The 13,288-nt window shown below is 54.0% G+C and overlaps 1 protein-coding gene across 4 annotated transcripts in view; it reads right to left on the bottom strand.

Annotated features, from left to right (window-relative positions):
* Positions 1 to 13,288, bottom strand: part of LOC142469076 (uncharacterized) — an 85,560-nt gene that overhangs the window by 8,889 nt on the left and 63,383 nt on the right. For all 4 annotated transcript variants that reach the window (XM_075575954.1, XM_075575955.1, XM_075575956.1 and 1 more), the window contains 2 exons: positions 10,165 to 10,326; positions 8,714 to 8,774 (listed from right to left, as the gene is read on the bottom strand). In XM_075575954.1, coding sequence (XP_075432069.1) covers positions 8,714 to 8,774; positions 10,165 to 10,326 — 223 coding nt within the window. The remainder of the gene's footprint in view (positions 1 to 8,713; positions 8,775 to 10,164; positions 10,327 to 13,288) is intronic.

The raw sequence follows: 13,288 nt of genomic DNA, 5'->3' as shown, positions 1-13,288 counted from the left end.
CTGTGGCTAACGAAACGCTTTTATTTGTGCGAGCTTTCGAGATACACTGATCTCTTCTTCCGGCGATGTTACAATGAATGAAGCAAGGATTACTTAAAAACAGTGTCTCTTGGAATGTTATCTGTGCCAAGACATGAAGACTATGATCCAGGTCGGGCTGCAGGACTTGAAGAAAGAAGTACAGGGCCTGGGGGAGCGGACGGGGGCTCTTGAGGACAAGATGGCGACCGCAACGAAACAAATTAAAAAAGCGGACAAACGAGCCACATATATGCAAGCCCAAATATCAGAGATAACTGACAGACAGGAGGATGCCGAAAACCGGGATCGCCGCAACAATATAAGAGTTTGCGGCATCCCGGAGGCAATAACGGACGTGGAGGGGTTCGTCTCCAGATGACTGGGGACATTGCTTCCTGACCTCGCAGAAGCTGAGAGAGCTATGGACCGCTGCCACAGGGCCCTCAGAAACCGCCTGGCGGCAATGGAGCAGCCGCGCGATGTCATCGCCAGGCTGCACTACTTTAAGACCAGGGACGCGTTCATTAAGAGCACCAAAGCTGAAGGTTCCTGCCGGTTCGAGGGAGCCACGATGCAGCTGTTCCAGGATCTCTCCCCGGTCACGTTGGCTAGGAGAAGGGCATTACAACCCGTCACCAAGTTACTAAGAGACTGGGAAATACGCTACTGCTGGACCTTCCCGTTTGGCCTACTAGTCATAAAAAACGGGAAGGCCATCTCGATGAGAGAGATCGAAGAGAGTGAGGACTTTTTGAATAAACTGGGGGTGAAGGAGGGTCCGACAAAAAACCCCAGCAACGGGAGGAGGCAGAATGGAGGACAGCCGGCCCATCGAAACCAAACCGCGACCCTGAAGCTACAGAAGAGATTTGAGGGACACGCCAGTTCCTCCACAAGAACAGAAAGTTTGGGTTACGGTTTACCCAGTGTTAAAACGAGATCTTGCCGCTCCTATAAAGTTCCCCCCTGCCCTGAAACCCTAAGCTAATGCCTGACTTTGTGCCGAAAGACTAAACCAGACACGTCCCCCGATCCAACTGAGCCCCGAGGCACCGGCTGAAAGAAGGGCGAGGAAAAACAACAAAATCCAAAGCTACCAACCCTTACCTGGTGTTGAAAATGGCCGATGGCAATGGAACGCACGCCAGCCATGATGGCGCTGGGGGCACAGGCGGACCGCATGGCTTAGTTACGGAAGCGGAGCTTACCCCAACACGAGAGCAGGTGAGAGGACGTCCTCCTTCGCGGGCTCGGCTAAGGAAAATGGCGTCCCCCGGAAGGACGTCACAGGAAGTGGAGCGGCCGCCATCTTGGAGGAGGCATGAGAGCGGAATCGGATGACGTCGGCAGTCGGCGACGGGAGCGCGCAGAGGACTCGCGAGAGGAGGCGACACAAGCGGCGCCCCAGGAAGCACTCAGGACATAGGAGAGAGCCACAGAGAGGAGGATGCCGAGAACCCGGACATGGGCCATGAGTGCAGCGACGGCGAAACACAGAGCACCGGCAAGAAACAGAGGAGGAGGGGGGCCGAGAGATAATAAAAGACACAGGCTGCAGAGAGCTAAGGGAATTAATAAATGAGATTGCCCCACATCAGGGTATAACGGGCCAAGGATATCCATATAAGCTACATAGGCACGCAAGGGGGCCATTCACACAAAAACAGATAGGAACATCAATAGAACAGTGTAGCACACGCCCTTCGGACAGCGGGGAGGCATAGCTCAGAAGCTCACGATTATACTGTAGTAGCGAAGGGAAGGGCAAAGGGAGAATAAAGGAAATTGATAATTGGCAAGTTCTAAGAGTAAAGGTTAAAGTTAACAGTTATAATAACGATAATAAAGTGTTGTTTTACAAGAAAGTTTAACTCAGGAGTTGGAGGGGGGGCAGGGTGTTGCCCCCCGCGATGGCCTTGAGCATGGGTCTCCACTTGGGCGCAGAGGGGAAACCCGGCATGTGGCCCATGAAAGTCCCCACTAGGCCAGCCATTCGGGGCGGGAGAGGGGGAGGGAGGGCCATCCCAGACTCCGCCAAGGCTGAACGCCCAGGAGGGGCAACGAAGGAGATTGGGGGAGCTAGTTCTCGCCCAGTCCCCGGACATTCATTAAAGGTTTTATCATGTGTTGTGTGTTTCTGTGTTCCCCCAGTGTGTCTCCCCTTGCTGCAGTCACAGGACGCTGAAAGTCGGAGCCGAAACCCGGAGAGCCCCCCTTCGGGCAGAGAGTACCCCCGTACCCAGAAGATCCAGTGAGCCAGCAGACGAGGAGAGAGGCGGGTAACTACTCATGAGTAAAGAAATTATACTCCTTTCACGTAATGTGAAAGGCTTTAATAGTCCAGGGAAGCGGAAACTAGCTATGACTGACTATAAAAAGACTGACCCCGACATCCTAATGTTGCAAGAGACGCATTTCTCTAAAACCAGCTCCCCGAAATACATTGACTACAAATACAAAACATGGTTCTCAGCCTTTGCCAACAAAAAAAAGCGGGGGGTAGCTACATTGTTTCATAACCGACTGCCAATCCAAGTACAGACCGTCAAAAAAGACAAGAACGGTCGATTCTTGATTGTCATAGGGGAACTACGGGGTCAACCTTTCACTTTTGCAAATGTTTACGCCCCAAGCGGCAACGCAGAGGCTTTCCTAGAGCGATTTTTCTCTGTACTCAGAAAACTTGCACAAGGGAACATTATCCTAGGGGGAGATTTTAATCAGACTCTGGATCCTCTGCTCGATCGATGCACCCCAGGGGGACAAAACCGGTCAACGGTTAGGGCAGCTTGGAACCGAGGGCTGAGAACCAATAATCTATTAGATGTTTGGCGGGAGCAACACCACACTGAAAAAGGTTTTACATTTTACTCCCACCCCCACGACAGATACAGTGGGATAGACTATCTCTTTGTGTCTAGCAGAATGGTTTCGCAGATCTCCCACTCGGGAATCCACGATATTTCGTGGTCAGATCATGCGTCGATTGAGCTGCGGTGCACGGAATTCAGTCTTGACAGACCAGGAGCGAATTGGAAACTCAATGAAGTATTGTTAAAAATCCCCGAAATCTCACAAAAAGTGGGGGATAGAATCAGGGTATACTTCCAGGAGAACACGTGAAGTGTGATTTCACAGTCCACCCTTTGGGAAGCCCATAAGGCAACTCTGCGAGGAGAACTCATAGGGATTGCGTGTAAGCGGAAGAGGGAAAAGGACGCAAAAATTATACAATTGAAAAAGGAATTGGCGGTCCTGTCAACCCTTCACAAAGATAATAAAAATGCAACGACCCTTAAGGAGTTGTTAGACACTAAAACTAAACTAAACTTACTGCTGCCCTCCCGTGCTGAGAAGGAGCTGTCTTGCTCTAAGCGGAAATTCTATGAAAAGGCAAACAAGCCAGATACCTTACTTGCCAATAAAATTAGAAACAGAAACCAAGTCTCCCAAATTCAGGCAATTCGGACAGCAAAAGGCGCTCTCACCTCGGACCCTAAATTAATAGTGGAGGAATTCAAAGCATATTATGAGACCCTCTATGACGGAGCAAAAGTGGTCCATAATACTACCACTCAGGCCCGCCTGAAGACGTTCTTAAAAGAGGCCAAATTACCAAGAGGAGAGGGACGCACTACAGGCAGACTTCACTATAGAGGAGCTTTTGGAGGTAATGAAATCACTGAAAGCATCCAAAGCCCCCGGCCCAGATGGCTTCTCCAATCTCTATTATAAAAATTTTCGTAATCTGCTAGCTCCTCACCTGTTAAAATTGTGTAATTCCTTTATGGACGGTGCCCCCATCCCGGCTTCGATGCTCCAGGCGTCTATCTCTGTGATCCACAAACAGGGGAAAGACCCAGCGGATTGTAAAAGCTATAGACCCATCTCTCTGATTAATTCAGACACAAAAATCTTCTCCAAATTACTGGCTAATCGCCTTAATCAGGTGTTGCTGCGGTTGGTCCACCCCGATCAAGTAGGGTTCGTCTGTGGGCGTCAGGCATCTGATAACACTAGACGAATCATAGATTTGATAGATCTGGCACAAAAGAAACATATCCCGTCGATGATGCTTAGCCTGGATGCAGAGAAAGCATTCGATAGAATAGACTGGCCCTACCTGAGAGAGACGCTTGGGGAGTTCGGCCTGGGGGGGAGAATGTTGGAGGAAGTTCTCGCTCTGTATCAGGGGCCGACGGCGAGGGTCAGGCACCAGGGCTTCCCGTCGGGGGAATTCCTGATTCAGAGCGGCACCAGACAGGGATGTCCTCTATCCCCCCTTCTCTTTGCGCTATTCATCGAACCCCTGGCAGCACATATTCGCCTAAGCCCAAATATAACAGATATCCAAATTGGGGAGCAGCCACATAAAGTGGCCCTGTACGCTGATGACGTGATACTCACATTATCACAGCCCCTCACCTCTCTGCCAAATGTCTTCAGTATTCTAGTGGAATTTAATGCGATATCAGGGTTCAAAATCAACCAGGCAAAGTCAGAGGCCTTGAACATAAACCTACCTAAAGTCACTGAAAAATTGATCACGGTGAACTTTAACTTTAAATGGCAAACCTCCTCCATTAAATACCTAGGGGTAAATATCACGAAGCAATTTGACACCCTATATAAAGCAAATTATCCCAGACTAATACGGACTCTGAAGGAGGATCTCCGGAAGTGGGCAGGGTACAGCATATCCTGGATCGGCAGGATCCAGACTCTCAAAATGAACCTCCTCCCTAGAATGTTGTACCTATTTCAGACCCTACCGATCCCTATATTTAGGGAAGACATCCTCCGGCTGCAGTCGGCAATGGTGAAATTCGTCTGGGGTAACAAAACGCCCCGCATTAAAACTAGCACACTTCTTCGGCCCACAACACGAGGAGGGTTAGCGGTACCTTGCTTGTTATCGTATTTCAGAGCGACCCAATTATCCCAAATTACTCAGTGGCACACCCACCCGGGTCTAAAGCGCTGGGTGGAACTGGAGTCTGACTGTTGTGCCCCGGTGGCACTACAAGACTTAATATGGCTGCCAAAAATGGTGCATAAATCCATAAGCAACCCGCTCTCCGCGGTCAACAGCTCGTTAACAGTATGGGACAAAAGCAAATATAGATTTGCCCTTACGTGGCAGCACTCCTTGATGACCCCAATTTTGGGAAACCCTGACTTCGCTCCGGGCCTGCACAGTAAAGACTTTACAATTTGGAAACAGAAAGGCTACACTCGGCTATTACACCTGGAGGGACGAATAACAATAAAATCTTTTGAGCAAATGAAATCTGAAAAAGCAGTACCACATTCAGAATTCTTTAGATACCTCCAGTTAAGAGCATTCTATACTAAATTTCCAAAACGCCCTAAGCGCACTAACTTTGAACAGCTCTGCTCCAGAGGGACAGATACCAGTGGACTTATCTCTGGTATATACAGAGAGGTGGTCTCCCCAGCGACTGACGAAGACGAAGTGCTGAGTTACAAGACCAGGTGGGAGATATGGACTTGGGAGAGACGTTAGAGAACGAGGACTGGAACCATATCGTTACAGCAGCATCTAAAAGTTCTATATGCACCACATTAAAGGAGAATGCGTATAAAGTCCTAATGAGATGGTACCTGACCCCAATACGATTATCTAAGTTTGTCAGAAATTACTCCCCATTGCGCCCCAAACAATGTGGAGAACAGGCAGACTTGCTGCACATGCTGTGGGGTTGTCCCAAGCTAATCACATTATGAGAAGACATCAGGAATTGGCTTCAGAGAATTCTCGGTTGTACGATCCCTTTGGACCCCTGGTTGTTTCTGCTGGCCAGACGCACCCCGGGGCTAAACAGATCGGCACACAAATTAGTTGCACATTTTGCAACCGCCCTGAGGTGTGAAATCGCAGCATTCTGGAAGCAGCCCGAGGCACCCAACATCCCACAAATCAGGAATAGAATTTGGTATGTCTGTCGGATGGAGCAGTTAACGAGTCTGGTTAACGACACCGGCACAAATTTCCTAAAAGTTTGGACGCCTTGGCTGGCCCAAATAGATATCCCAGGGGTCAGTGCCTCCAACATATTGCTTTGAAATTCATTATCGCATTCTCCTCTGGTGTAGGAAGACATTAGATTAGATAGACGTCTACAAACTTAACAAACGAGACTCGACGCTAAGTTGGACAGGTAGAAGGGCCAAATGGTTGGCCACAGTATGGTCACAGGGGCAGCAGAAGGTCAGGACCTGGGGATCGTTATACCATCCTGGGAGCCACCAACGGCGGGCTCTTCCTGCGACGCTCCGGAGAATGAAAGACACCCTGGGACTGCTGCACCTCCCCTCTTCCTCCCCCCCCCCCCCACTCCCCTCTTCCTCCCCCCCCCCCACTCCCCTCCCTATCTGTTCCTTGTCTATGGTCTTGTCGTCAGTACGTCTCCCCAGTACGTCAGTTATGGTTCATATATAAAAACTGAGTAGTCATGGCTACATGTATGTTTGACACTGGATTGGACGATACTGTAATGAATGTACCATGTGCTCAATAAAAACATTTTTGGATGAAAAAAAAAAGGATCCACAGTGTACCAAGGACTGATTGCTACTGAACACTAATGAATTGAAAATACATGAAGTTACAGACATAAGTATGAACACATTCAACAGATCACAAATAAGCTGGTATAAAAGCTGTAAGCTAACGTGTGACAAACCAGAAGTAGTGAAGAGGTTAATGTGTCAGAAGTAACTATGTATAGACTGCCATATGCACACGCAGAGACCCAAACCCTAAAGTGTGGAGGCAACTAAGGCCTGGGACATAGAGGAGCAAACAGCGCTGAGCCGCGCTCCTGCTCTACCTCGCCTGCTCCAAAACGGGGTTTTACCCTGTCCTTGCAGGCGAGGCAGTGAGCGCGCTCTGGGGGCGGGGCGGAGGCGTGCCAGGAGGCGGGGCGGGAGGCAGGGCTAGTTCCCCGCTCCCATTGGATGGGAGCGGTCACGTGACCGCTCCTACGCTTCCCCGAGCGGCAAATTTCAAAACTGTCTGTCTCGGGAAAGTTTCTCAGCCTCCGCACGCATCAGCGCGCATGCGGAGGGAGAAACTATAGCCGCGCTGATGACAGATGCAGGGGCTTTGTGCATCGGCTCAGCGCGGCTCAGCCCTCAGCGAGCTTAAAACCACTATGTCCCGGGCCTAAGTTGCCTCCTAGCACTTGGACCGGCCAGTCAGAATCACCAATAATAAAAGCTCAGAATAGATGCATATGCTGATGTGTGCACAGACAGTTGGTAATATATAGCAGACATGTATGAGTATTGCACATTGAATTGGCACACACAGATAAGCAGCAGCGCTAAAGACAGATGTCAACAATAAGTATGATGGAGTACTTAGCACTGGTCCAAGTGAGGGTTAATAGTGGCTGGGTGTTTGCAACTGGAGCGCTGGAAGAGAGTCCAGATGGGTGAAATCGCCACAATGCGCATGCTCAAATGAGCAGTGAGAGCGCCAAATTGAAAATTGCAGCAGGGGAGAGATGAATCAGCCTGGATCCTGAACAAACAAAAGAGCCCCGACGCGCACGTTTCGCCACCTGCTTCCCCTGGACGAATATACCGTTCTGTGGCTAACGAAATGCTTTTATTTGTGCGAGCTTTCGAGGTGCGCTGATCTCTTCTTCGGGCGATGTTACAATTGATTCAGCCAAAAAACTTTCTTGAAACAAAGCATCTGTGGGTTAAACTTATCCCTCCCCCCTGTGCAGTATGCAATTTATGACCTGAGGTGTTAAATGGTCCCTGAATGCTTGTGATGTAAGAGTGTGTGTCTATATGTGTGTGTGCGTGTGTGTGTATGTACATGTATGTGTGTGTGTATCTTAAAAAAGCGCCCACAGTGTGTAAAGCGCTTTACAAAAGGTGTGTGGGGAGTGGGAGTGTATACCAATGGTGTGGGTAGGTGTGGAAATGTAAGAGGGTGTTGCATTTCTGTGCATGTGTGTGGGTACTGTGTAGTCCCTATTGGTGTATAGGGATGGAATTACATTGCACATATGTATGTGTAAGAGACAGGTGTGTGTGCATTCATATAGCGCAGTATGTATAGACATGGGCTTTAGCCCTCGTGGGAAGAGAGTTCTCTTGTCTCCGTGTAGTGGACCACATAGTAGCCACACACAACAACAGAAATGCAACACCCTCTTACATTTCCACACCTACCCACACCATTGTTATACACCCTACACCCCCTCTACACACACCTTTTCTAAGGCGCTGCACACACTGTGGGCGCTTATTAATTAAGATTTGCACACACACACACACACACACACATATAGACACACATTCTCTTACATCACAAGCATTCAAGGACCATTTAACACCTCAGGTCATAAATCAAATACTGCACAGGGGGAGGGATAAGTTTAATCCACAGATGCTTTGTTTCAAGAAAGTTTTTTGGCTGAATCAATTGTAACAGCGCCCTAAGAAAAGATCAGCGCACCTCGAAAGCTCGCACAAATAAAAGCATTTAGTTAGTCACAGAACGGTATCGTCTATTCGTTTTTGATTATTAAGCTCGGCTAACACGGTACAGATACCTCTACACCATATATATATATATATATATATATATATATATATATATATATATATATACACGCACACGTACACACGCTGCTGATATGTGCGTTACCTTTCATAAGACTATCGTTCTTTTCCTGTAACACTTTCATTTCTAACGCCATCGTGGAGATCTGGAATAAAACATCGACAAGACGCTGCAATCCGGGAACATATATTACTTATACCGGGGCACCAAAAATGGCCGGATAATTACTGGCGGGATAATTACTGGCGGGATAATTACTGGCGGGATATATACTGGCAGGATAATTACTGGCAGGATAATTACTGGCCGGGTAATTACTGGCCGGGTAATTACTGGCCGGGTAATTACTGGCCGGGTAATTACTGGCGGGATAATTACTGGCGGGATAATTACTGGCGGGATAATTACTGGCCGGATAATTACTGGCCGGATAATTACTGGCCGGATAATTACTGGCCGGATAATTACTGGCCGGATAATTACTGGCCGGATAATTACTGGCCGGATAATTACTGGCAGGATAATTACTGGCAGGATAATTACTGGCCGGATAATTACTGGCAGGATAATTACTGGCCGGATAATTACTGGCCGGATAATTACTGGCCGGATAATTACTGGCCGGATAATTACTGGCCAGATAATTACTGGCCGGATAATTACTGGCCGGATAACAGGGCTTCGCTGACTTGCAAACTCTGGCCGACGACCCCATAAGCGCGTCTCCAATTCTTATAAGGGCAAACTGATGTGTGTTGGTTGATATCTTAACCCCCACGACGCTCTACTGATGGATGCGTTACGGACATCGGCTCTGGCCCATGCCAGGGGCCACTGTGACCTACCAGCCACGTCATTGGGCGGATCGCCAGACCAATCCGAGAGGCCGGCCTGATTCAAATGGAAATGGAGCTCCCTCCCCTTCCGTGCTCCATCCAGGGCGCCAATCGCGTCACGTTGCTGCATGGGGCGAGCACGAGACGCTGGCCCTCTGGCAGAGTGCTAATTACAGATCTAACTTCGCACTTTAATTTTTACGGCCTATCTATTTCTTGAAGGTATTGAACATTTGAAGGAGTTGTGCCTTCAAAAGAAAGAAAAAAGGTTCCCCCGCCTCCCTCCTCCCTAGGTAGGAAGCAAGGGGTCTCCGGAGATCACCCCCATTAATTTCAGCTCCGGGGACCCCCTGCTTCCTGAGATACTTTCCGCCAAAGGTGCAGCCCGTATCTCTCCTGTTTAAAGATCCCGCATCACGCGGCCCAATAGGAAGGCGCGAAGGATGACATCGCAGCTGCCTATTGGCCCGTGGCACCTGCAAACAAACATTTTCTGGGCCCCGCCAGAGCCGCACCTTCCGATGAAAGTATATATGGAAGCAGGGGGTCCCCGGGGCTGAGATTGGAAGTTCGGATTGAGAACCCACAAACATTCCCATCCTTACACGCAGAACTTTCGGGGTACCATCTTATCACCTAAACTCTTCCGCACATAATCTCCTATCTCGTTACCCCATGTGTATTATGGGGGCACTGTACCGTGTCGGACTTTTCCTCGAGCTGTCTCTGCAGCCCCTTGAGGTCGGGGTCCCTCTCGGGAGCCTCTCCGTGCAGGGCCCGCAGATCTCCACGTAGGCGATTCCTCTCCTCCTCCAGCTCTCCCTGACGCGTTTCATGGCACTTAACTGCACCCAACACGTTCTGAGAAAAGAGAAGGTTGGTGGTGGGTAAAAACGCCGACCTTGCACTGACATTGACACCCAACAGGCACTTTAGAGGGTCAATCCCTCACTGGACCAAAGTGAACTAATGGTAGGAACATATTTAAGGGGTCCCATGTGGGTGATTAGATATTTTGTTTTTACCAAAATCGGATCTACAAGTATTTTCAAAATAATTTTTAAAGTTAGTTTGTAAACATGGTGTTTGTCTGACGTCTCTGTGTGTTCAACAAGAGTTTGCACAGGAAAAGCCCCCTTTCTCCCCCTCCCCTTATCAGAGAGCCAGTAAAGATAAGGACAGGGGGGAGGATAAGGGGAAAGGAAACACGTGATTGGCAAACTCTCCCCCATTGAAGCCCCGGAAGAAATGGAATTTGTCATTAATTTCTAGAGAAACTAAAGCTGAGAGATGCTGTGACTGAGCTGGTTACAAAGTTACATAGTTACATAGTTACATTCTGCACAAAAGGTTGTTTTGCGGGGGGGGCAGCGGGATCGCACCTTGTGGGGGGGGGGCAGCGGGATCGCACCTTGTGGGGAAGGGGGGCAGCGGGATCGCACCTTGCAGGGGGGGGCAGCGGGATCGCACCTTGCGGGGGGGGGGGGGCAGCGGGATCGCACCTTGCGGGGGGGGGGGGCAGCGGGATCGCACCTTGCGGGGGGCAGCGGGATCGCACAGTGCGGGGGGAAGCAGCGGGATCGCACCTTGCGGGGGGAAGCAGCGGGATCGCACCTTGCGGGGGGAGGCAGCGGGATCGCACCTTGTGGGGGGGGGGCAGCGGGATTGCACCTTCTGGGGGGGGGGGGGGAGGGGCAGCGGGATCGCACCTTGCGGGGGGGCAGCGGGATAGCACCTTGCGGGGGGGGCAGCGGGATCGCACCTTGCGGGGGGGGGGCAGCGGGATCGCACAGTGCGGGGGGGGCAGCGGGATCGCACATTGCGAGGGGGGCAGCGGGATCGCACCTTGCGGGGGGGGCAGCGGGATCGCACCTTGCGGGGGGGGGCAGCGGGATCGCACCTTGCCGGGGGGGGGGGGGGCAGCGGGATCGCACCTTGCGGGGTGGGGGGGGCAGCGGAATCGCACAGTGCGGGGGGGGCAGCGGGATCGCACCTTGCGGGGGGGCAGCGGGATCGCACCTTGCGGGGGGGGCAGCGGGATCGTACCTTGTGGGGGGGGGCAGCGGGATCGCACAGTGCGGGGGGGCAGCGGGATCACACAGTGCGGGGGGGGGAAGCGGGATCGCACCTTGCGGGGGGGCAGCGGGATCGCACTTTGCGGGGGGGGCAGCGGGATCGCACAGTGCGGGGGGGGCAGCGGGATCGCACCTTGCGGGGGGGGGGCAGCGGGATCTCACCTTGCGGGGGGGGGCAGCGGGATCTCACCTTGCGGGGGGGGCAGCGGGATCGCACAGTGCGGGGGGGCAGCGGGATCGCACAGTGCGGGGGGGGCAGCGGGATCGCACAGTGCGGGGGGGGCAGCGGGATCGCACCTTGCGGGGGGGGGGCAGCGGGATCGCACCTTGCGGGGGGGGGCAGCGGGATCTCACCTTGCGGGGGGGGGGCAGCGGGATCGCACCTTGCGGGGGGGGGGGCAGCGGGATCTCACCTTGCGGGGGGGCAGCAAGATCGCACCTTGCGGGGGGGGGCAGCGGGATCGTACCTTGTGGGGGGGGGGCAGCGGGATCGCACAGTGCGGGGGGGCAGCGGGATCACACAGTGCGGGGGGGGCAGCGGGATCGCACCTTGCGGGGGGGGCAGCGGGATCGCACCTTGCGGGGGGGGCAGCGGGATTGCACCTTCTGGGGGGGGGGAGGGGCAGCGGGATCGCACCTTGCGGGGGGGGCAGAGGGATCGCATCTTGCGGGGGGGGGCAGCGGGATCGCACAGTGCGGGGGGGACAGCGGGATCGCACATTGCGAGGAGGGCAGCGGGATCGCACCTTGCGGGGGGGGGGCAGCGGGATCGCACCTTGCGGGGGGGGGGCAGCGGGATCGCACCTTGCCGGGGGGGGGGGCAGCGGGATCGCACCTTGCGGGGTGGGGGGGGGGCAGCGGAATCGCACTGCGCGGGGGGGGCAGTGGGATCGCACCTTGCGGGGGGGCAGTGGGATCGCACAGTGCGGGGGGGGCAGCGGGATCGCACCTTGTGGGGGGGGGAGGCAGCGGGATCGCACAGTGCGGGGGGGGCAGCGGGATCGCACCTTGCGGGGGGGGGGCAGCGGGATCGCACCTTGCGGGGGGGGGCAGCGGGATCGCACCTTGTGGGGGGGCAGCGGGATCGCACCTTGCGGGGGGGGGGGCAGCGGGATCGCACCTTGAGGGGGGGGGCAGCGGGATCGCACCTTGCGGGGGGCAGCGGGATCGCACCTTGCGGGGGCAGCGGGGGGCAGCGGGATCGCACAGTGCGGGGGGCAGCGGGGGGCAGCGGGATCGCACAGTGCGGGGGGCAGCGGGATCGCACCTTGCGGGGGGCAGCGGGATCGCACAGTGCGGGGGGCAGCGGGATCGCACAGTGCGGGGGGCAGCGGGATCGCACCTTGCGGGGGGCAGGGGGGGGCAGCGGGATCGCACCTTGCGGGGGGCAGGGGGGGCAGCGGGATCGCACAGTGCGGGGGGCAGCGGGATCGCACAGTGCGGGGGCAACGGGATCGCACAGTGCGGGGGGCAGCGGGATCGCACCTTGCGGGGGACAGGGGGGGGCAGCGGGATCGCACCTTGCGGGGGGCAGCGGGATCGCACAGTGCGGGGGGCAGCGGGATCGCACAGTGCGGGGGACAGCGGGATCGCACCTTGCGGGGGGCAGGGGGGGGCAGCGGGATCGCACAGTGCGGGGGGCAGCGGGATCGCACAGTGCGGGGGGCAGCGGGATCGCACAGTGCGGGGGGCAGCGGGATCGCACCTTGCGGGGGGCAGCGGGATCGCACCTTGCGGGGGACAGGGGG

The sequence above is a fragment of the Ascaphus truei genome, chromosome 18 (assembly GCF_040206685.1).
Source record: "Ascaphus truei isolate aAscTru1 chromosome 18, aAscTru1.hap1, whole genome shotgun sequence".
In the NCBI taxonomy this organism is placed as follows: Eukaryota; Metazoa; Chordata; class Amphibia; order Anura; family Ascaphidae; genus Ascaphus; species Ascaphus truei.
The sequence above is the reverse complement of the archived record's forward strand: the minus strand, read 5'-3'. Positions and strand labels throughout refer to the sequence as shown.